We start from the raw sequence: 24,799 nt of genomic DNA, 5'->3' as shown, positions 1-24,799 counted from the left end.
ATGTTTGTCTTTCTTGTGCATATTTAATTTTACTAGTCTTTTTTCCTATGCATATAAATTTACAAAAAAAGCAGTATCATACCGTGATCATCTTATACCCTTTTGAAATTCTCGAGGTTGCTATATGTATATATTTTTGGAAGAATTACAAAGTTACATTTATTGACTTTATTCATAATCTGTCAAAGTTGTATTTATAATCTATTCAAAGCTGTATTCATAATGTATTGTTTTCTTAACTGAAATATACATATAAGTGAGTTCTTGCATAATGGAAACAGTTAGCACACTCAGATGCTAACCAAAAGGTTGAAGGCTCTGGTCCACCCACGGGCACCTCAGAAGGAAGGCCTGGTGATCTGCTTTCAAAAAATCAGCCATTGAAAACCCTGTGGAGCACAGTTCTAGTCTGACACATGGGGTCGCCACGAGTCAGAGCTGACTTGATAGCGACTGGTGGTTTCTTAATAATGTATATGTACATTTTAAAGACTAACAATAAAGTGAACACCCACCTGAAGAAACAGAACTTACCAAACCTTAGAAGCACCTTGTGGGCCCAGCCGCAGTTTCTTCCCCTTCTCCAGCTTTCAGAGGTGATTGTCATTATCCTGAATTTTGTGTCAGTCTTTCCCTTGCTTTTCTTTATGGTTTTTCCATTTCTGTTTGTATCCCTAAATAGTCTGTTGTTTCTTTTTACTTGTTTTTTAGTTTTATGTAAATTGCATCCTTTGACTTGCTTTTGGTCAGCATTGTATTTGTGACGGTCATTGATATAGCCGTTGTTCATTCTTTTTTTCATTATTGTATAGTCTTACCATTACATAATTACACCAGAGTTTACCCATTGCCCTGAAATGGTCATTTGGGTTGCTGCTGTGAACAATGAAGCTACAAACATCCTTATACATATCACCTGGTGCACATGTTCAAGTTTCTGAAATGTATGTCTACAGGTGGAATTGCTATGGCATAGAACATGTGCATGTTTAATTTTACTGAATAATAGTTTTCCAAAATGGTTGTACTAATTTATACTCTCACTAGCATTGTTTTGAAATTTTTCTACTGTTCCATATTCTCACCAACACTTTATTATTGTTACCCGAAAAAACCAAACCCAGTATCGTTGAGTTGATTCCGACTCATAGCAACCCTACAGGACAGAGTAGAACTGCCCGATAGTTTCCAAGGATCGCCTGGTGGACTTGAACTGCCGACCCTTTCGTTAGCAGCTGTAGCACTTAACCACTACACCACCAGGGTTTCCTTATTATTGTTAGGTTTTATTTATTATTGTTGTTGCTAACCTAAACCCAAAAACCAAACCCATTGCCATCAAGTCCATTCTGACTCATAGCGATCCTATAGGACAGAGTAAAACTGCCCCGTAGAGTTTCCAAGGAGCGCCTGGTGTATTTGAACTGCCGACCTTTTGGTTAACAGCCATGACACTTAACCATTATGCCACCAGGGTTTCCTTTGCTAACCTAGTGAATATAAAATATGTTGTGTGGTTGTCTTTGGAATTTCCCTGATTACTAATGAAGTTGAGGATTGGATTGTATAATCATACTCAGATGAGTTAGAGATCTTATTGAATATCAACCTTTACTAATAATTTTAAGCACAGAAGGACTCAAAAGGCACAGGTGAAAGTGGAGTGAGGACTAGGACATGTGGCCTCGCTCCCCAGGGCCTTCCTTCCTGCTCTGGATGTTCTCAGAAGTGTGTGGTCATCTAACATAGCAGGGAACATTTATGCTGTATTTCATAATTCATATGGTTACATAAGGAGTAAGGAAGACTGAAGAAGAACTGATGCCTTTGAATTATGTGTTGGGGAAGAATATCAAATATACATACCATGGACTGCCTGAAGAACAAACAAGTCTGTCTCGAAAGAAGTACAGCCAGAGTCCTCCTTGGAAGCCAGGAGGGCAAGACTTCATCTCACATACTTGAGACATGTCAGGAGGGACCAGTCCCTGGAGAAGGACATCATGCTTGGTAAAGTAGAGAGTTAAAAAAGAGGAAGACCCTCAACAAGATGGATTGACTCAGGGGCTGTAACAACGGACTCAAAGATAGCCATGATTGGGATGACGGTGCAGGGCTGGGCGGTGTTTCATTCTGTCGTACATAGGGCTGCTGTGAGGTAGAACTGACTTGACAGCACCTAACAACAACAACAGCATGGTTACCTAGTGTGTGTGATATTTTCCAGGGGGCCATGTGCTGTAAATTCATTGATTCTAGGTTTGCTTACTATATGCAATTCCCAAATCAGAGACATCCTGGAAAGAGCATTCCGTGAGTAAGGACTTTTATCCTATGAAATACCACTAGTCCAGAGGTTCCTAAACTTGCTTGGCTCATGTTGTCCTTAGTGTTTCATTATGAATTTTTCCAAGTGGCTCCTAAGCCAAAAGAAATACCTAATGGTTCTCTTTATTAGTTCCAAACAACTTAATAAGTATTTATGTCCTAAAAATTTATAGCTATTAAAAAAAACTAATATGTACACATTTTAAGAAAAATATTTTTATTTCATTCTTTTTTTTATTTCATTCTTAAATACAATTACTTACTAATGGACTGTGTGCCTTCTGGGCATCACATACCCTCTTAAACCTTGGAATCAGATTGGATAGTGCTCCTCATTTCTTATCCCACATTGATTAGACGTGTGTTACTTTTTAATCACAATCACCACCAAAATGAAGAGCTCTGCAGAGATATGATACCACTGAAAGGAGTGAAGTGCCATGTAATGTTGAGCCTGTGACCTACCTCCAGCAAGTTTGCCAGGCATCTGACAGATGTCAAGTATTGCTGAGTTTCCCTAGAAAGCTGTGATCTCTTTCAGTACCTCAGGTGCCTAGTGTGCAGTCTGGGAACTGCACGTGAGTCTGCGTACTAGGAAGTCTGTCACCGAAATGTCTCTGAGCAGTTAGACCTGATCCACCTGCCTTGTTCTTTCCTGGGCAGTGGGTACCTGTCCCCTTCCCTCCCCTACTACCATGCAGAACACTGGCCGTTTTATGTTGACTTTTCTGTGAAATGTGGGAAGATTCTAAATTAATCAAAAGGTGTCATTTTTAGTAGACATAGGATTGTGTAAGGAGCCCGCGTGGCACAAATGGTAAAGTGCTTGGCTGCTAACCAAAAGGTTAGCAGTTCGAAGCCATGTAGCGGTTCCACAGGAGAAATACCTGGCAGTCTGCTCCTGTGAAGACTGCAGCCAAGAAAGCCCTGTGAGGCAGTTCTGTTCTGTCCCACATGGGGTCGCTGTGAGTGGGGGTCGACTTGATGGCAGCTAACGACAACAGAGGGTTGTTTAGATTTTCTCTTGCTTTTTGAGACTGCTTATAGTTTGGTTTTATCTTTTTTTTCCTAGTCATTTGTTTTACCAACGTTTCCAAAGTTACTGGCAAAAGTTCACAATATCTTTGTTTTTAGAATATGCTGTATTTGTAGTTACACTGGCATTTGATTTCTCATAATAACATTTGTGATTTTTTTTTCTTAACCTTGCAAGAATTTTATTAGTCTTCAAGCTTTGGCCTTATTGATTCTGTTTAATTTTTTGCTCTTTATTACTTGCTTTTATTTTATTAGTGTGTATTTTATTGTTCATTTTCCAATTTAGATAACTCATTTATCTTTAGCTGTCCTTTTGTAATATAAGCCTTGAGGACTAAATTTCCCTATAAAGATCACTTTTTACCTGCATTTCACATTGTAATATGAAGTATTTTCATTTTCATTCATTCCTAAACATTTTCTAATTTCCTGTGTGATTTTTCCCCTTGAGACACTGGTTATTTAGAAATGTCTTTTGAATTTCCAAATCATGGGTTTCTGTTAGCTATCTTTCGTTATTTATTCCTAAATAATCTTTGTGGTCAGAGAATGTGCTGTGTGTGAGTGAACTGACCCTTTTAAATTTATGAGATTCTAGCTAACATGGAGTCAATTTTTACTATTGTTACTGTGAAGAGTTGTTTCTAGTTGCTGGAAACAGCCTATTAGATCAAACTTGTTAATTTTTTAAAATTGTTATTCAAATTTCCTGTATTCTTACTGATATTATTTGTGTGTATAGATACTTGATCTATGAGTTACCAAGAGTAAGTTGAAAATCTTGACTTCCGGTAGATTTGTTTATACTTGTAGTTACGACCATTTTTGCTGTTAAATACTTGGAAGATGTCTTACTTGGTAGATATAGGTTGAAGTTTTTAATCAATATGTGCTTTTCTGCCCTAAAGTCAATTTTCTGTGATATTTTGGTTACCACAGTTTTTTTTTTTTTTTGGCTTGGTGTATGTTTATTTCCATCCTTCTAACTTTTCTCTAGCTTTAAGTTTTAGGTGTATCTTTTGTCAACAGCATGTAGCTGGATTTCATTTTTTATCCAGTCAGGGTATTAATTTTTTTTTTTTTTTTTTATGTAAAGGATCCTGGTTGATCTGAAAAATGAAGTTTGGTATCAAAAATGTCATGATCCTGTATGTAAAGCAGAAAACTTCAAATCTGACTGTGAGTTATTAGTTTTTACAGTGTTTACCACAAAGTAAAAATTAGATATCTATCTAAAGCAGTTTTACTATCTTTCTGACTCAGGTTTCCCATTACCTCCTGAAGTACGTCTCCTGATGCTTTTCAAAGACGTAAGTGCAGTTTTTAGCTTGTCATTACTGACTGGTTCTTGGTACAACGATATAAATGAGCTATGTACAGTGTGTCCAGGTGTATCCACATAGCTTTTACACAGTGTTTGGTATCTTGATTTCACTTAGAAATATAATGTAGCGATTGTCCCTCTTGGCCCATACTTGAGAAAATGCACCTCATTCTTTCTAATTCTTGTGTAGTCACCTTGTATGTTGTTGTTAGGTGCCTTCTAGTCAGTTAGTTCTCATGGCAGCCCTGTGTACAACAGAACGAAACACTGTCCAGTCCTGTGCCATCCTCACAATCGTTGTTATGCTTGAGAGCATTGTTGCAGCCACTGTGTTGATCCATCTCGTTGACACAGCGAGGTGACTCATTTTGCTGACCCTCTACCAAGCATGATGTCCTTCACCAGGGACTGGTCGCACCTGATAACATGTCCAAAGTATGTGAAATGAAGTCTCACCATCCTTGCTTCTGGCTGTACGTCTTCCAAGACAGATTTGTTTGTTCCTCTCGCAGTCCATAGTATTCTTCTCCAACACCACAATTCAGAGGCATCAGTTCTCTGGTCTTCGTATTCATTGTCCAGCTTTTGCATCCTTATGAGGCAATTAAAAACACCATGGCTTGGGTCAGGCATACATTCGTCCTTAAAGTGACCTCTTTGCTTTTTAGCATTTTAAAGAGGTCTTTGCAGCAGATTTGCCCAATGCAATACGTTGTTTGATTTCCTGACCACAGCTCCCATGAGTAGTGCTTGTAGATACAAGTAAAGTGAAATCCTTGACATCAATATTTTCTCCGTTTATCCTGATTTTGCTTATTGGTCCAGTTGTGAAGATTTTTGTTTTATGTTGAGGTATAATCCATACCGAAGGCTGTGATCTTTGATCTTCATCGGTAAGTGCTTCAAGTCCTCTTCACTTTTAGCAAGCAAGGTTGTGTCATCTGCATATCGCATGTTGTTAACGAGTCTTCCTCCAATTCTGATGCCCCTTTCTTCTTATCTTTCTCAAAGTATTTGCTCAGCATACAGATTGAATAAGTATAAAGGACACAGCCCTGACACACACCTCTCCTGACTTTAAACCACACAGTATCCCTTTGTTCTATTTGAACTACTGCTGCTTGATCTAAGTGCAGGTTCCTCATGAGCACAATTAAGTGTTCTGGAATTCCTATTCTTCACAATGTTATCCATAATTTATCATGATCCACACAGTTGAATGCTCTTACATAGTCAGTAAACACAGGTAAACATCTTCCTGGTAGTCTCCGCTTTCAGCCAAGGTCCATCTGACATCAGCAGTGATATCCCTGGTGCCATATCCTCTTCTGAATCCAGCTTGAACTTCTTTGTATAGATAGCAATTTATCTAATCCCAGACATTTAAGAAATTTCTCATCTTTTCCTTTATAAACTATGCCAAAAATACACATCTTTGTATGTGTTCTTTGAACATTTCTATCTATAAGATGAATTTCTAGAAGTACAATTGTGTCAGAGTATATGCATTTTTAGTTTTCATGGGTATTACCAAATTGCCAACCAAAAACCCGTTGCCATCAAGTCAATTCTGACATGTAGCAATCCTGTAGGACAGGGTGGAACTTGCTCATCTTGTTTCCAAGGTTGTGATCTGACGGAAGCTGACTGCCACATCTTTTTACCTGTGGATTCAAACCGTCAACCTTTTGATTAGCCGCCAGGTAATTAACCACTGCACCACCAGGACCAGGGCTCTTTTCAAATGGGGAAACCAACTTTTATTTACACGAATAAAAATTAGTGCCAAGACATTACAAAACACATAAACGAAAGGGAAATCATCCTTATAATTATGAGCCTTCCAGAACTTGTCTATGTATGCTCATATTTTTTTTAAATCATAGTACACAAGGTTTGTAGGCTTTCTTGCTGTTACATCACAAATATTTTCAGTAGTACATATTGCCGAATCGCTCTAATTATATAAAAATTATAGGAAATGAAACATCCATAAGTGTTTTGTAAGAACAGCTATTCCCCCGTGCTTCCGCCAACATTGCTTTTGTTACCTTTTGACCTTTACCTGCCTGACAGGTAGAAAGTGGTACTTCAGTTGTTTAAATTTGTATGTTTTTACTAATGAATTTGAACTTTTTTTAAAATTTACTATTCATGTTTTTACTATGAATTGCCTGTACCTGTCCTCTGTCCATTTTTCTGAGGTCCTGTATTTCGTAAGAACTTTTTCTCAGTACTCTTTGATGCTTTATGTTTTCTAGTCTAATTTTAGTTTTTTTTTTTTGGCCACTTCTGTCAGCCTTTTCCTTTAGTGTTATGTTTAGAATAAAAATTACCTGCTACAAGCTGAACAAGTGAGTGAGTTTACATCCTAGATAATGGTCTAAGTTTGGTACCTATTCAATCTGATTAATAAAAAGTCTCCTGAACAAACTCTTAAGTACTCCCTTGGAGTGGCTAGTCGGTTCAAACCTCTGACCTTTTGGTTATCAGCCAAGCGCTTAACCATTGCACCACCAGGGCTCCTGTCAGGACGCCTAGCCCCTTAGATTTGGAAGGCCCCTTGATGTTCATCCGAGGTGTCTGAATCCTCCAGCAGCACCCTGAGCACCCACCTCAAACTGATGCTGTCAGGACAGGAAGCCAGAATTGAGCGGAAGGACAACACAGCAGACACCAGTTCCTCCCTGTGCTGCATCTCCTGGTAGTGACTCCCTTGTCAAGAGGCCGGTGTCCTAAACCTTAAAACATCCTGCCTTGTGACTCAGGGGACAACCCTTTCCCCTCACCCTGCATCTCACCAAAAATATCATCCCCATCTGAAGGCCTACTTTGACCTGCAGGACTGGAGCAGTCAGCCTCAGTCCGTGGCATCCACATTCATGGAGCATTGCTCATGCTCTGACCTACATACAGCCCTGTGTGGGGTGTCGGCCTGCTTGCCAGGGTTGGTGGTCCCCAGAAGTGCACTTCGGGAATTAGCCCACAGCTGTCTGCCTCTCCTCCAGGTAACTCTGGCCCTGGGAGGTATAAACAGCTGTTGGAATTGCAGTCCCAGAGAAGCATGAAATAGGGCAAGGTGGAAGGGAGGCGCATCTGCCAGGAAGGGCAGCCAAGGCTGCTGCTCAGTGTTTGGAGGTTTTTGGTATGGCTGTAATCAGGCTATTAGCCGAATGCAGGTGGAGAATGAAGTGGCTTTGAAATTGCAGAGCCCGTGTTGCATATGATCTATTTCAAGTGGTTCTTCAGCTTTCTACATGATCCAGATGGGACTTGGGTCTAACCACAGTCGGAACTGTCCACTTCTCTAGCCTTCCAAACAGAGCAGGTTCTGCCACCAAAGCCCTGTCCTCTGCTGCTGTATCTGTGAGCAAGGACAAGCCGCAAGCCCCTTCTCATATTCCGACCCAGGGTCCAGAGTCCCTGCATAACTGGTTGGCTTGGAAACCCTTCTCTTTAGTTTACAGGCAGGTGACCTCATTCTGCACACCAAAGTGGGCAGTGCCTAGTAAGTACCATCATGTCCCCTTCAGGCTTCCCAGGGAGACCTCATACCAAGAGATTACTGCCAGGAGCAGAGCGTGTCCTTTCGACCCAGGGTCCCTGTGCTGAGAAGTTACTAGATCAGGGAAGACTGATGACAAGGACCTCCCTTGAGAGCTGATAGAGAAAGCCTTCCCCTGGAGCTGATACCCTGAATTTGGACTGTTAGCCTCCCACATTGTGAGAGAATAAACTTCTGCGTGTTAAAGCCATCCACTAGTGGTATTTCTGTTACAGCAGCACTCGACAACTAAGACAAATATCCAAGCTGGAAATGGCGAGAATCTCATTCTTGGTCTGTAGGAGCTGGCTGTAATATAGCTGCTAAGCTAGACTCTGCTAAACTACTAGGTAAAAGAGCACTTGGAAATAACCAAGAACAAATTGAAGAAAAATATTTTTAAAAACTTTTACTCTACCAGGAGGAGTATGTCATCCTTGTTCTTTGGAGTGTTATTTTGATGAGTGTGGCTTCACTGGAAACCCTGGTGGCATAGTGGTTATGAGCTACGGCTGCTAACCAAAAGGTCAGCAGTTCCAATCCACCAGGCGTCTTTGGAAACTCTATGGGGCAGTTCTCCTCTGACCTGTAGGGTTGCTATGAGTTGCAGTCGACTGGACGGCAATGGGTTTGGTTTTTTTGGTTTATAGTTTCAGTGTACTTGTAAAATTTTGTATTTTTGTATTTATGAATACCTCAGAATTATCAAGTTAAAAGTACTTTTGGTGTGCAGTATTACCAATGCTTGGACATATCTATTGATTTGTTTTGATTTTATGTAAAATTTCAAACATCTAGAAAGGTAGAAGAGTTTAATGAATATCCAGTACCCATCACCTAGTTTAAACAGTTAACATTTTGTCATTTCCACTTAGATCTGTTGCATTATCTTTCTTACTGATTTTTTAATCCTTTTTAAATTGTTATTCAGATTCTGAGTTAAAAAATTCAGACCTACAGAAATGTTGCAAGAGAACAAGGAACTCCTTCCTATATGCCGTTTATCTAGATTGGCTAATTGTTAACATTTGGCCACATTTTTTTCCTCTCAACTGTATATACACACATTGTTATTTTTGATGAATTATTTCAGAGTAAGTTGCAGGCATGAAAACCTTTCATCGCTTAATATTTAAGCATGTAGTTGGAGAATAAGGACATTCTTATATAACTGGTAGAATTACTAAATTCAGGAAATTTAACATTGATATATTACTGTTACCTAATATATAACCCTGGAAACCCTGGTAGCATAGTGGTTAAGAGCTACAGCTGCTAACCAAAAGGTTAGCAGTTCACAGATGCCCCAGGCGCTCCTTGGAAACCCTATGGGGCAGCTCTATTCTGTCCTATAGGGTTGCTGAGTCTGAACTGACTCGATAGCAACAGGGTTAGTATTATATGATCCCAGAGCCCGAGGTGGTGCAAATGCTCAGCTGCTAACCAAAACGTTGGCAGTGCCAGTCCACTCAGGCACTCTGGAAGAAAGGCCTGGCAATGTACTTCAGAAAAACCACCACTGAAAACTCCATGAAGCACAGATCTACTGTGACACCCATAGGGTCACCCTGAGTTGGCATCCAATAGCTGGCAACTGTTTATAATCCAGAGTCATATTTTCACAGTTGTTCCCAAACTCTTTTTTATACCAGTTTTTTCAATGTTCTTATTTTTAAAGTACTATATAAATTAGGGAAATAAGTCTTTATGCATGTTTTCCAGTTTGTCTTCAGCTGGACTGTCCACTTAAAAATCAATCAATCAATCATAGTCAATCAACCCTTGCTCTAGCCCCACCCGAGGACACTGAAAAGATTTGGAGTTCCCAGTGTCTGAGCTCCAGTGTCAGCAACATTTCAGGGAGTGAACTCGTTCCCGTGGTCACTGTATTGGACACAGTATTCATCCAGCATACTCCTTTTAGTGTCTGTTGAAGAACTGGCTTTATTTCTTAGTACCTTAATACAACATAGATTGAATATGGTGAGATCGTCATATATTCTGACTGAATAACTTCTTCTCTTATGCCCTTACTCTCCCCCATGAAAACAAAGGAAGAGGAATTTACAACAGAAGATGAAACAGTTGAAACAAAAAGCAATGGAACCAAGAATCCTCATCAACTGTCACCTATTAAGTTGCCAGAAGATGTGTCTTCCAGCGATGACTGGGATAATGGCATCGATGATGGTTCCTTCTTAGAAGCCACTGAAGATGCTGAGTTGGCTGAAGCTGCAGAGGCTAGTCTTCTCGGTTACAGCAGTGCAGCGGATGAAATTCCTGATGAACTCATCTTAGAAGTATTACAAGAGTAGCTGATAACCACGGAGAACTTGTCTGAAGATTAAATACTAGATTTGATAATGTAAACAAATTATTTTAACTTAACGCCTATTTATATCAACTAAGTTTTATCACTTTGCTTTTTGACTATTGTTTTTTACTTAAGTAAACCAATTTTATTAAAAATTGGCTTTGGTTTACTTAAATTTAATAGAAATCTCTTATTAACCAAAATTAGTCTATGTTCACATCTATATGATTTTGGAAGTTCATTTATAGCCTAAAACTCATGTCTGGAGCTAATTAGGATAAGGTGTCAACATCTTACAAATTATTACTCAAGAAAATAGGAAAATGATTATGGCACCTTAAAGCTATTATATAAATCAAACTGATGCTATTTAACATTGTCACAGTCATTTGATTTGATAACAAAATAATAAATTCTGGTGACTAGGCCATACTTCCAGCCTGAACACTTAGACAGGTTTCTTTTCAGTATTTGAAGGTGCTGCTGTAACAATAAAAAGAAATGTCCAACTCGACATTAGTAAAGTTTAGGCTTTTTCCTAGTCTCCTTTGTGGAAAATTAAAAATATACATCTCCCTTTAATTTTTCAAGAAAGTGTTTATTTGTAAATAAAGTACAGTTTTAGAAGGTAACAGACAGTAGCACACAACGAATCTTTATACAGGTACGTTTCGGTAGACTTCTCTTCTCATTTCTGGCCAAGGAGCTTCTCTAATTGATGGTTAATATTTTGCAGATGATTTTCGGCTCCCAAAAGGCCTCTTGCTTTTAGTAACAGAGCTGGAAGGCTGGATGAATCATACTATTGAAGGAAAAACATTTATTTAGATTAACAAATACAAAAACCTCTGTAACAGTATTTTTCTTCTAAATAGCTGAATCTTATGTTCAAATGCCGGTTCAGGTAGACCTTTCCATTGCTCCTCCTCTCATTTTTAAATGAAGACCACTGTGCAAATTAGTTTCAATCCATTTTTCTTAGGACATAATTGAAATCACACCTGCTTATCAATTATCGACCATCTCGTTATCTGACATTTCACATTTATGACGACTTTGAAAAATTTCTCAGGCAGCGCCTCTGACGGTTTGGGCCCCAGACAGGACCTCGGCTGTGCCTGGGATACCCTCCCAAGGGCCATCCCGAACGATGTACCCGAAGCCCCGGCAACGACTAGGCCATGTGAGGGATGGTGGCCAACTGGCTGCGGGACACCACCTCCCATTCATCCATGACATCTCGGTCTAGCCACAGAGGGCACGAGGTGACTGGGATAACACAAGGTTGCAGGAGGGCAGGGGGAGGCCGACGAGGGCCCAAAGGTCCCAGGGGGATCAACGGGTAGGTGAGAAGGAGGAGAGAAAGGGGGGCATGCAGAGCCAGGGCAGGTGGAGATGACATATATAACAATTATATTAAAATATGTAAACATATATGATTTTTTCAATTGCTTAGATATCTCTTAATATGAGCTGGATATCATAATAGCAAAGTCTTTAGGAAAAATTCAGAAGCAAAACAATAATATATCATTTTTTCCTAATATATTTTTAAAAATGTTTTTCAACTTCTAAAATCACATCCTAGCAGAGACCCTATCAAAGGTACTGAAGATACTATGAATCTGTAGAAAAGGAACAGAGGAGTGTGGTCTCTGAAATATGTCAAAGTGCAGCAATAAAATCACACCTATTAATAATCACATCCACCAGGTGCTCCTGGGAAAACTCTATGGTCACTATGAGCCAGAACCGACTCGACGGCAATAGGTTTGGTTTTGGTTGTTAATAATCACACCGAATGTAAATGGCTTAAAAGCACCAATAAAGAGACAGAAAGTGACAAAACGGATTAAAAAAAAAAACACCACAGGCCCCATCAATATGCCGTCTACAAGAGATACACCTTAGAAACAAAGAGATATATTAAAAACCAAAGGATGAAAAAACAGGTCAACAGCAACCAAAGAAGGGCAGGAGCAGCAAGACTAATCTCAGATAAAATAGACTTTAAGGCAAAATCCACCGTAAGAGACAAGGAAAGACATTATATAATGATTAAAGGGACAGTCCACCACGAGGACATAGCTATAATATCTAAACACCATATAACATAAACTAACAGCACTGAAATGAGAAATCAACAGTTCCATAATAACAGTAGGGGGCTTCAACACACCACTCTCAGTAAAGGACAGAACATCTAGAAAGAAACTCAGCAAGGATATAGAAGATCTAAAGGCCGCGATCAACCAACTTGAACTCGTAGACATATAGCATACCCAACAGCAGGAAAGTACACATTCTTTCCAACACACATGGAACATTCTCCAGAACAGACAACATGAGATAATACAAATCATCTTCTCAGAGCACAACACCATAAAAGTAGAAATTAATAAGAAGAGCATGGGAAAAAAAATCAAATACATAGAAACTGAATAACACCTTGCTTAAAAACCACTAGAGAAATCAAAGATGGAATTAAAAAAATGCCTAGAATCAAACAAGAATGAAAAACACATCATACCAAAACCTTTTAGAGACAGCAATGGCAGTGCTCAGAAGTCAATTTATAGCAATAGATAACACACATCAAAAAAGAAGGGACAGGGACTTCCGGGCACCATGCAGCCCTAGACAGAAGCACCATGCTGTGCCATCACAGCAAAGACCCAAAAAACTAAGTACAACAGAGACAAACATCATTCCTGGAACCCGAAGTATCAAATGGACAGAGAACACAGCCAAACACTGAATGGAATAAGAAACTGACAGGTCAGAGAGCAAGGAGAGATATGTGCTGAGGTTCCTCATCAGCTAATGCAGCATGGATTCGCCATCTTGGACAGTCAGAGATGGGCTGACAGGGAGCACAGAAGAGCAGCTTCATGGAGCTCCCAGCAAGAGCTAGAGGACCCAGTAATGAGCGTTACATGCTTTCCCACCCCCACCCTCTCCCAGCTGCTCTACCTCTGAGCTTCCTGTCTAGGTGTGGTGCCCCAGTCGGCTGGGAAGTGCAGTGTCTGTGCCACTTGGATTTGCCCCACCCACACTGTGGACTGGCAGATGGAGTACCGGAAAGCAACTTCACGAAGTTCCCAGCAGCAGACAGCACCCAGTAACTAGCGATATAGGCTTTCCTAACCCCCACGCTCTTTTCCCTCCCCACTTCGGCCTCCTCTGTTTCCTGCCAGCCGTGGCCTCTTGGCCAGGAGGCAAATGCTTCTACCCCGGGCCACATGGATTTGACCTGGCAGCTGGATACCTGAGCTGGTGTTGCCTCTTTCCATTTTCTTTTGGTTTACTACATGCCTCCCACCACCTCCCCCTCCTTTCTCTCCAAGACCTGGCTCCATGTGCCATCTCTGCTGCTTCTTGAATGGCTGTGAAGCCCCGCCTGGCTGGGGAATCACTTCCCTGGCCCACCACACCATGCCGGTGGGATTCCTGGGGCATTATTTTTTGTTTTTTTGCTTTATTCTGTTTTGTTTGGTTTTCTTTTTCTTTTCACAGCTCGGGGGCCCCTTGTAGACAGGCTGCACTGCACGGCTTAGGAGCCACTCCAATATGCACAGCTGCATATGCTGGATTTCTGGGGGCAATTCCTTTTTTTTCATTCTTTTTTTCCTTTTTCCTCTCTCTTTTTCCCTTTCTTAGCTCTCCTCTGTCTATACTTACCTTCTTTTCTTGTCTCCTGAATACCTCATACTGTGACATCTATACCCTCTCTAGCCAGGCTATACTGCGCAGCCTGGGAAAACTCCCTGGTCTTCGTGGCCACACTGGTGGGACCCTTGGGGGCTTTTCTTTACCAAATTTTTATCTAGTTTTTTTTTCCCCTTTTTCTTTTTCCTTTTCTCCATTTCTAGGTTTCTCATCTCTCCACTCCAGTGGAAAGCTCTCTTTACACTCTTTTTTCTTCCTCTGTATGTTTGTTTCTGGCTCTTGTTTCTCTGCTTTCCCACACCCATATTACCTCCAGACATCACAACCTACCCTCTCTTTCCTGCCCACCAGCACCGTGCACTGAACATCACACTTCCAAGCAGGACACGCAAAGCCTACAGGAACCTGCCAAGCACTGATCCCTCGCCTGCCTTCTCAGCCCTATTATGTGCCACGAACAACCTATCCCAGCCCCTCTGCTTCAGCTGGACCTGCCCTGCACCACAGCTGAGTGACTGGCCCCACCCAGTGGACAAAGGTGTTAAAGTATCATGACTACAGACAAGCAAACAACAAAACACACAGCCCACCTGCTCAGAAAAACAACAAGAATCAACAAAACTAAAGGTTTGTTCTTTGAAAGGATCAACAAAATTGACAAACCACTGGCCAAACTGACAAAAGAAAAACAGGAAACAACCCAAATAAGAAATGAAATGGGGGACATTACAATAGACAAAACTGAAATAAAAAGGATCATAACAGAGTATCATTAAAAACTATACTCCAACAAATTTGAAAACCTAGAGGAAATGGAAAAATTTCTAGAAACACACTACCTAACCAAACTAACACAAAATGATGTTGAAAATTTGGAGACCCATAACAAGAGAAGAGATGGAAAAGATAATTAAACTCCCATCAAAAAAAAAAAGCCCTGGCCCAGATGCCTTTACTGGAGGATTTTACCAAACATTCAGAGAACAGCTTACAGCAGTACTACCCAAACTATTTCAGAACATAGAAAAGGAAGTGAGATGGCCAAATTTATTCTATGAAGCCAGCATAACCCTGATACCAAAACCAGGCAAACATACCACAAAAAAGAAAACTACAGACCAATATCTCTCATGAATATAGATGCAAAAATAATCAACAAAATTCTAGCCAATAGAATTCAGCATCATATCAAAAAAATAATATACCACGACCAAGTAGGATTCATACCAGGTATGCAAGGATGGTTCAACAATAGAAATTCAAACATAAATAAAGAGAAAGAAATCACATAATCATCTCAACTGAAGCAGAAAAGGCACTGGACAAAGTCCAACACCCATTCCTGATAAAAACTCTCAATAAAATAGGTATAAAAGGGAAATTTCTCGACATAATAAAGGGCATCATTGCAAAACCAAGAGCCAACATCTCCATTTAATGGAGAGAGGCTGAAAACATTCCCCTTAAGAACTGGAACAAGACAAGGATGCCCTTTTTCACCACTCCTATTTAACATTGTGTTGGAAGTTCTAGCTAGAGAAATAAGGCAAAGAAACAGAAAAAAAGGGCATCCAGATTGATAATGAAGAAGGTAAACTCCCTAATTTGCAGATGAAATGATACTATACATAGAAAACCCAAAAGACTCCACGAGAAAACCACTGGAACTAATAGAAACATGCAGCATAGTAGCAAGATACAAGATAAACACACAAAAATCTGTTAGATTTCTATAAATAAAAGCCAATAAAGCCCTTGAAAAAATAAAATATTTAGGAATAAATCCAACCAGGGATATAAAAGATGTATACAAATAAAACTACAAAACACTACTACAAGAAACCAAAAGAGATCTACATAAATGGAAAAACATAGCATGCTCATGCACAGAAATCAACACTGCAAAAATGACAATTCTACCCAAAGTGATTTATAAATACAATGCAATACCGATCCAAATACCAACAACATTCTTTAAAAAGATGGAAAAACTTACCATTAACTTTATATGGAATGGGAAGGAGCCCTAAATAAGTAAAGCACTACTGAAGGATAAAGTAGGAGGACTCAAACTACCTGACCTCAGAACCTACTATACAGCTACAGTAGTCAAAACAGCCTGGTACTGGTACAACGACCAATAGAACAGAATTGGGAACCCGGATGTATGTCCATCCACCTATGGTCACCTGATCTTCAAAAAGGACCGAGACTCCATCAAATGGGGAAAAGACTGTCTTTTTAACACATGGTGTTGGCAAAACTGGATGTCAATCTGCAAAAAAATGAAACAGGACCCACACACCTCACACCATATACAAAAACTAACTCAAAATGGATCAAAGACCTAAATATAAAGCCAAAAACCATGAAGTTCATAGAAGAAAAAACAGGATCAACGCCAGAGGCCCTAATACACAGCATTAACAGGATACAAACCACAACCAACAACATACAAGCTCCAGGGGGTAAGCTAGATAACTGGGATCTTCTAACAACCACTTATGCTCATCAAAAGACTTCACCAAGAGAATAAAAAGAGAATGTACAGACTGGGAAAAAATTTTTGGCTATTACAAATCAGACAAAGGTCTAATGACTTAAAATCTACAAGAAAATCCAATACCTCTACAACAAAAAGACAAATAATTCAATTAAAAAATGGGCAAAGGAAATGAACAGACACTTGACCAGACACTTGACCAAAGGAGACATTACAGTGACCAAAAGACACACAAGGAAATGCTCACAAACTCTAGCCATTAAAAAAAAAAAAATTTTTTTTTTTTTTAATGCAAATCAAAACCACAATGAGATACCATCTCACCCCCCGGCATTACTGCCACGAATTAATAAAACAGGAGGTAACAAATATTGCAGAGGCTGCAGGGAGATCAGAATTCTTTAACATTTTGGAAAACAGTATGGCGCTTCTTTAGAAAGCTAGAAATGGAAATACCACATGATCCAGCAATCCCACTGTTGGGAATATATCCTAGAGAAATAAGAGTCGTCAAAGGAATAGACTTATGCACACCCATGTTTGCTGCAGCATTGTTCACAATAGCAAAAAGATGGAAACAACCGAGATGCCCAACAACAGATGAACGGATAAACTATGGTACGTACACACACTGCAGTATTACGCAACGATAAAGAACAGTGATGAATCTGTGAAGTATCTCATAACATGGATGAATCTGGAAGGCATTATGCTGAGGTAAATAAACCAATCACAAAAGAATAAATATTGTATGAGACCACTACAGTAAAAACTGACAAAATGGTTTACATAGAAAAGAAACAATCTTTGATGGTTATGAGGGAGGGGAGGGGTGGGGATGGAAAAACAACATAATAAATAAGTGGAAACTTTGGTGAACGGTAAGACAGTACACAATACTGGGGAAGCCAGCACAACCTGTACAAGGCAAGGTCATGGCAGCTCACACACACATCCAAACTCCCTGAGAAACCGAGATGCTGGGCTGAGGACTGTGGGGACCATGGTCTCGGGGAACATCTATCTCAACTGGCATACAATAGTTTATAAAGAATATACTCTACATTCTACTTTGGTGAGTCAACTGGCATACAACAGTTTATAAAGAATATACTCTACACTCTACTTTGGTGAGTAGCCATCTAGGTCACTCCAATTGTTTCACCCCTTCGAGGGCAAGGAAGAATGAAGAATACTAAAGACACAAGGGAAAGATTAGTCCAAAGGACTAATGAACCACAACTACCATGGCCTCCACCAGACTGAGGGCAGTAAAACTAGATGGTGCCCGGCTACTGCCACTGACTGCTCTGACAGGGATCACTACAGAGGGTCCCGGACAGAGGCAGAGAAAAATGTAGGACAAAATTCTAACTCAAAAAGAAAGTCCAGACTTGCTGGCCTAACAGACACTGCAGAAACCCTGAGAGTATGGCCCCTGGACCCTCTTTTAGCCCAGTAATGAGGTCATTCCTGAGGTTCACCCTTCAGCCAAAGGTTGAACAGGCCCATGAAAAAAAAAAACAAGGCTAAAGGGGCACACCAGTCCTGGGGCAGGGACTAGAAGGCAGGAGGGGGACAGAAAAGCTGGTAATAGGGAAGCCAGGGTTGAGAAGGGAGAGTGTTGAAATGTCATGGAGTTGTTAACCAATGTCATAGGACAATGTGTGTACTGTTTAATGAGAAACTCGTTTGTCCTGTAAACCTTCATCTAAAGTAAAACCACCCAAAAGTACCATAAAAAAAAAGGAAAAAAAAAAAAGATGGGACAAAACCAAAACATTAGCTATACAACTCAAAGGCAGACAGAACAAAAGAAGCTCACAGCCACCAGAAAAAAGGAAATAATGAAGATCAGAGCAGAAATAAATAAAACAGAGAATAGAAAAATAGAAAGAATCAACAAAACTAAAAGTTGGTTCTTTTAAAGGATCAACAAAATCAAGAACCATTGGCCAAACTGACAGAAGAAAAACAGGAGAGGATGCAAATAACACAAATAAGAAATGAAATGGGGGACATTAAAACAGACCCAATTGAAATAAAAAGGATCATAACCTAGTACTATGAAAAACTATACTCCAACAAATTTGAAAACCTAAAGGAAATGGACAAATTCCTAGAAATATACTACCTACCAAAACTAACACAAACTGAGGTTGAAAATCTGGATAGACCCATAACAAGAGAAGAGACTGAAAAGGGAATAAACCCTAAACCCACACCCCTACCAAAAAAAAAAAAAAAGCCCTGGCCCAGACAGCTTCACTGGAGAATTCTACCAAACATTCGGAGAAGAGCTCACACCAGTACTACTCAAACTATCTGAAAACATAGAAAAGGAAGGGATACTTCCAAATTCATTCTATGAAGCCAGCATAACCCTGATACCAAAACCAGACAAAGACACTGCAAAAAAAAGAAGAAAAGAAAATTTAGACCAGTATCTCTCATGAACGTAGATGCAAAAATTCTCGACAAAATCTAGCCAAGAGAATTAAGCATCATATAAAAAATAATACACTCCAACCAAGTGGGGTTCATACCAGGTATGTAAGATGTTTCAACATTAGAAAAGCAGTCAGTGTAATCCACCACATAAATAAAAGAATCACATTGTCATCTCAATCAATGCAGAAAAGCATTTGATAAAGTCCAACACCCATTCCTGTTAAACTCTCAATGAAACAAGGGAAATTCTTCAACATAATAAAGGGCAAAGCCAACAGCCAACATCATTCTTAGTGGAGACAAGCTGAAAACATTCCCCCTTAGAAAACGAACAAGACAAGGATGCCCTTTATCACCACTCCTTTTTAATATTGTGCTGAAGTCGTAGCTAGAGCAATAAGGGGAAAAAAGGAAATAATGGGCATACAAATTGGTAAGGAAGAAGTAAACTATCCCTATTTGCAGACGATAATGATAACAGAGAACCCAGAAGACTCCACAAGAAAACTAATGGAACTAATAGATTCAGCAGAGTATCGGGATACAAGATAAACATACAAAAACCAGTTGGATTCCTATTCACCAATAAAGAGAACTATGAAAAGGAAATCAAGAAAGCAATATCATTCGAAACAGTCCCTAAAAAAATAAAATACTTAGGAATAAATCTAACCAGGGATGTAAAAGACCTATACAAAAAAACTACAAAACACTGCTGCAGGAAACCAAAAGAGATCTATATAAATGGAAATACATGCCATGCTCACTCACGGACAGGTAGACTCAGCATTTTGAAAATGAAAATTCTACCCAAAACAATCTATAAATACAATGCAGTCCCAGTACGAATACCAACAGCATTCTGTAAGGAGATGGGAAAACTAATCATTAACTTTATATGGAAAAGGAAGAGGGTGCAGACAAGTAAAGCAATAATGAAGAAGAAGAAAGTAGGAGGCCTTGCACTACCTGAACTAAGAACCTACTATGCAGGCTACCGTAATCAAAGCAGCTTGACAGATACACTGACCGATGGAACAGAACCGAGAACCCAGAGGTAAATCCATCCACCTTGAGTCATTTGATCTTCAACAAAGGCCCAAAGTCCATTAAATGGGGAAAAGACAGTCTTTTTAACAAATGGTGCTGGCAAAACTGGATGTACATCTGTAGAAAAATGAAACAGAACCCATAACTCACACCATACACAAAAACAAATCAAAATATATTAAAGACCTAAATATAAAACCAAAAACTATAAAGATCATAGAAGAAAAAATAGGGTCAACACTAGAGGCCCTAACAGATGGCATAAATAGGATACAAACCATAACTAACAATACACAAACACCAGAAGATAAGCTAAATAACTGGAATCTTCCAAAAATTAAACACTTACGCTCATCAAAAGACGTCACCGAAAGAGTAAAAGGAGAACCTACAGACTGTGAAAAAATTTTGGGCTATGATGAATCTGACAAAGGTCTAATCTCTAAAATTAACAGGAAAATCTAACAACTCTACAACAAAAAGACAAATAATCCAATTTAAAAACAGGCAAAGTATATGAACAGACACTTCACCAATAAAGATATTCAGGCGGCTAAAAGACACATGAGGAAATGCTCGTGGTCACTAGCCATTAGAAAAATGCAAACTAAAATACCATCTCACCCCAACATTCCTAGCATGAATCAAAAAATTAAAAATCAGAAAATAACAAATGTTGGAGAGGCTGCAGGGAGATTGGAAGGAACTCTTATGCACTCCTGGTGGAATTGTAAAATGGAAGAACCATTTTGGAAAACAATATAGCGCTTCCTTTTTTTTTTTTTTAAAAAGCTAGAAATAGAAATACTATTTAATCCAGCAATCCCACTCCTATTCATTGCAGCATTGTTCGCAATAGCAAAAAGATGGAAACAACCTAAGTGCCCATCAACAGATGAATGGATAAACAAACTATGGTACATGCACACAATGCAATACTGTCATGGTTTGAATTGTGTCCCCCCAAAATACCTGTCAGCTTAGCTGGGCCATAGTCCCAGTATTGTGTGACTGTCCACCATTTTATGTGATTTTTCTGTATGTTGTAAATCCTATCACTATGATGTAATAAGATGATTAGCGGCAGTTACACTGGTGAGGTCTACAAGATTAGGTAGTGTCTTAAGCCAATTTCTTTTGAGGTATAAAAGAGAAGTGAGCAGAGAGACATGGGGACCTCATACCACCAAGAAAGCAACGCCAGGAGCAGAGTGCATCCTTTGGACCTGAGGTTCCTACACTGAGATCGTCCCAGACTGAGGGAAGAGTGATGACAATGACCTTTCTCCAGAGCTGATATGCTGAACTCGGACTTGTAACCTGTGAGACCATGAGAGAATAAATTTCTCTTCGTTAAAGCCATCCACTTGTGGTTTTTCTGTTATAGCAGCACTAGATGACTAAGACACCTATGAAACAATAAAGAATAATGATGAGTCTGTGAAACATCTCACAACATGGATGAATCTGGAGGGCATTAGGCTGAGTGAAATAAGTCAATCACAAAAGGACAAATACTGTATAAGATCACTATTATAAAAACTCATGAAAAGATTTAGAGCAGAAAGAAACAATCTTTGACGATTCCAAGGGAAGTAAGGGAAAAACACTAAGTAGATAAGTGGTAACTTTGGTGAAGGATATGACAGTACACAAAACTGGGGAAGTCAGCACAACGTGACCAAGGCAAGGTCATGGAAGCTTCACAGACACTTTCAAACTCCCTGATGGATCGAAAAACTGGGCTGAGGGCTGAGGGCTGTTATGACCATGATGTTGGGGAACATCTAGCTCAATAGGCATAACAAAAGTTTATAAAGAAAATGTTCTACGTCCTACTTTGGTGAGTAATATCTGGGGTTTTAAAAGTTTGTGAGCGGCCATCTAAGATACTCCACTGGTCCCACCTGGTACAAAGGAGGATGAAGAAAACCAAAGACATAAGGGAAAGATTAGTCCAAAGGACTAATGGACCACAACTACTGCAGTCTCCACCAGACTGAGTCCAGTGCAACTAGACAGTGCCCAGCTACCACCACCAACTGCTCTGACAGGGATCACAGTTGAGGGTCTTGGACAGAGCTGGTATGAAATACAGAACAAAATTCTAACTCACAGAACAAGATCAGACTTACTGGTCTGACAGAGACTGGAGAAACCCCAAGTGTACGGGCCCTGGATACCCTTTTAACTCAGTAAGTCACTCCTGAGGTTCACCCTTCAACCAAAGATTAAAACCAAAAAAAACCAAACCCACTGCCATTGAGTCGATTCCGACTCATAGCAACCCTATAGGACAGAGTAGAACTGCCTCATGAGAGTTTCCAAGGAGCGCCTGGCAGATTTGAACTGCCGACCTCTTGGTTACCAGCCGTAGCACTTAACCACTACGCCACCAGGGTTTCCAACCAAAGATTAGACAGACCTAAGTGGGCACACTAGCCCAGAGGCAAAGATGAGAAGGCAGGAGGGAACAGGAAAGCTGGTAATGGGGAACCCAAGGTCAGTAAGGTTAGAATGTTGTGGTGCTGGCAGCCAATGTTACAAAACTACGCGTACTGACTGTTTAATGAGAAAATAATCTGTGTAAACCTTCATCTAAAGCACAATAAAAAAAAATAAAAGTGGGTCTGACTGAGGTCCCTCGATGGTGCAGTTTACTTTTTGCTACTAACCAAAAGCTTGGTGGTTGAAACCCACCCAGTGAAGCCATGGAAGAACGCCTGGCGATCTGCTTCCCAACACAAACTGCACATGTAGAGATGGCTGAATTGACATGTGCCTTAGAACAACCAGCTACACGAGATCAAAGGGACAACATCTGCCCAAAAGCAAATTTGAGAAGGCAGAAAGGAGTAGAAAAACCGGACCAGAGGAAATGGGGAACTCAGGGTGGAAATGTGGAACTCAGGGTGGAAATGGGGAGAGCGCTGGCACATTGTGGGGTAGGCACTGATGTCATCGAACACTTTATGTACAAACTATTGAGTGGGAAACTAATTTGTTATGTAAACTTTCACCTAACGCCCAATGAAAATTTTTTAAAAAAGAAAAAATGTATCAGAGTGGTCTTACATTTTTCAAAATAGTAATAATGCAGAGCATGGTTGTTCAACTGAGATTTGTACACAAAATACACACTTCCCTTGGGGAAATTCATTTCTCTGAAGCATAAGTAACTTAATAAAATCAGGGCAGGACTTTTCTCTACCCCTCTAGCCTTCATGAAGCAGCTGAAAAAGTAATGCTGTAACAAACGTGCACTGATTTACAACGATGCTGGCTTGGTAGACTCTGTAATGCTGCATCTACGTCTATCTTTCCTCAAAGCTTCTGGTGTTCCAGCATGCAGACGCCCTGTATCTCCTCCTAAAGTACGGTAAAATGTACAGATTGGTTACCGTTTCCTTGGCTGCTGGTGCTCTTTCTCGGACATCTGAATAATCCTGATGAAGCTGCTTTAAATTAGATAAGAAATACGCTGCATTCTTCAGGGAAGATTTTCTCTCCTTAAGTTCAAAATATTTTGTTTGTAGCTGTTTCAGTTGTGGTTCTAACCTAAAACAAAGTGTTTTTTTCCAAAAAAAATCAATGAGATATAATAAAGTGTAATAGCCTATACTACGTAAGATTGAGTACGTGAGTATACTGAGTGAACAGGAAAAACAAGGAGGTAGACTAGATGATTTAAGATTTCTTTGGCTCTGAAATGATAAATTATAAGAATGGAAAAATTATAAATGTGTGAAAGATTCTAGATTTTAGTGTGAAACCTAGAAACAACTCTGAAATACAACGTGAAATAAATCAGTTAAACACATGGAAGACTATTTAGGAACTACTGTATTAAAACATATACTTAGTTGAATTTTAGTGCCCCCAGGCAGCAGTAATCAGGCATTTCAGTTTAAGAGTGAAGATATGGGCAAAAACTTTCCCCTTGCCCCTTTCAAGGTAAAAATCTTGCCCACTTTCCAAAAAGACCAGTGGAAAAATTATCACACTGGCTGCTGTGACCTTGGGCAAAGTGCTTCAGCTCTCAGTGGCTCAGTTTCTTCACCTATAAAATACATATCCCTTTGCTGTTGGTTGATTCCAACTCATAGCAACTCTACAGGATAGAGCAGAACTACCCCACTGAGTTTCCAAGGAGCAGGTAGGGGATTAGAACTGCTGACCTTATGGTGAGCAACCTACCTCTTAATCACTATGCTACCAGGGCTCCAATAAAACAAAAAGGGATAACTTGGATTTCACGAGTCTATTTTTAAAAGTGGCAGGGGCTGCCAATTTTTTGTCAAAGATATAAGAAAGAACTATCTTCTAGTATTATAATTGTATAGAAGTCATTTTAGCAGTTCTTCATATTGCACAAATTTAACATTCCGGAAGACTCGGTCTTATGCTGGCAGGGCCAGGGCCAGGGTCAGGCGGCTGACATCAGATCCTGGCTCCACCACGTCCCTCGTGTGTGACTGTGAGTGAGTAACCTCCCTGTGTCTTAAATTTTTCACATGTAAAGGTAAAACAATGATACGCCACATTTTTTCTACTATTCCTTTTCAAAATATGCTTCTC

The 24,799-nt window shown here is 39.8% G+C and overlaps 2 protein-coding genes across 13 annotated transcripts in view; one reads left to right on the top strand and one right to left on the bottom strand.

Annotated features, from left to right (window-relative positions):
• The window catches only part of PRIMPOL (primase and DNA directed polymerase), a 46,951-nt gene extending 36,402 nt beyond the window's left edge, over positions 1 to 10,549 (top strand). For all 7 annotated transcript variants that reach the window (XM_023555012.2, XM_023555011.2, XM_010595642.3 and 4 more), the window contains 3 exons: positions 4,463 to 4,545; positions 4,630 to 4,676; positions 10,289 to 10,549. In XM_023555012.2, the coding sequence (XP_023410780.1) occupies positions 4,463 to 4,545; positions 4,630 to 4,676; positions 10,289 to 10,549 (391 nt within the window). The remainder of the gene's footprint in view (positions 1 to 4,462; positions 4,546 to 4,629; positions 4,677 to 10,288) is intronic.
• The window catches only part of CENPU (centromere protein U), a 71,743-nt gene continuing 51,222 nt past the window's right edge, over positions 4,279 to 24,799 (bottom strand). For 4 of the 6 annotated variants that reach the window (XM_003415859.4, XM_023555015.2, XM_010595644.3 and 1 more), the window contains 2 exons: positions 23,623 to 23,779; positions 4,279 to 11,350 (listed from right to left, as the gene is read on the bottom strand). In XM_003415859.4, coding sequence (XP_003415907.1) covers positions 11,237 to 11,350; positions 23,623 to 23,779 — 271 coding nt within the window. In that variant the 3' untranslated portion in view covers positions 4,279 to 11,236. The remainder of the gene's footprint in view (positions 11,351 to 23,622; positions 23,780 to 24,799) is intronic. The other 2 variants (XM_023555014.2, XM_023555013.2) reach the window with 1 other exon arrangement.

Source organism: Loxodonta africana, chromosome 21 (genome assembly GCF_030014295.1).
Source record: "Loxodonta africana isolate mLoxAfr1 chromosome 21, mLoxAfr1.hap2, whole genome shotgun sequence".
Classification (NCBI taxonomy): domain Eukaryota; kingdom Metazoa; phylum Chordata; class Mammalia; order Proboscidea; family Elephantidae; genus Loxodonta; species Loxodonta africana.
The sequence above is the reverse complement of the archived record's forward strand: the minus strand, read 5'-3'. Positions and strand labels throughout refer to the sequence as shown.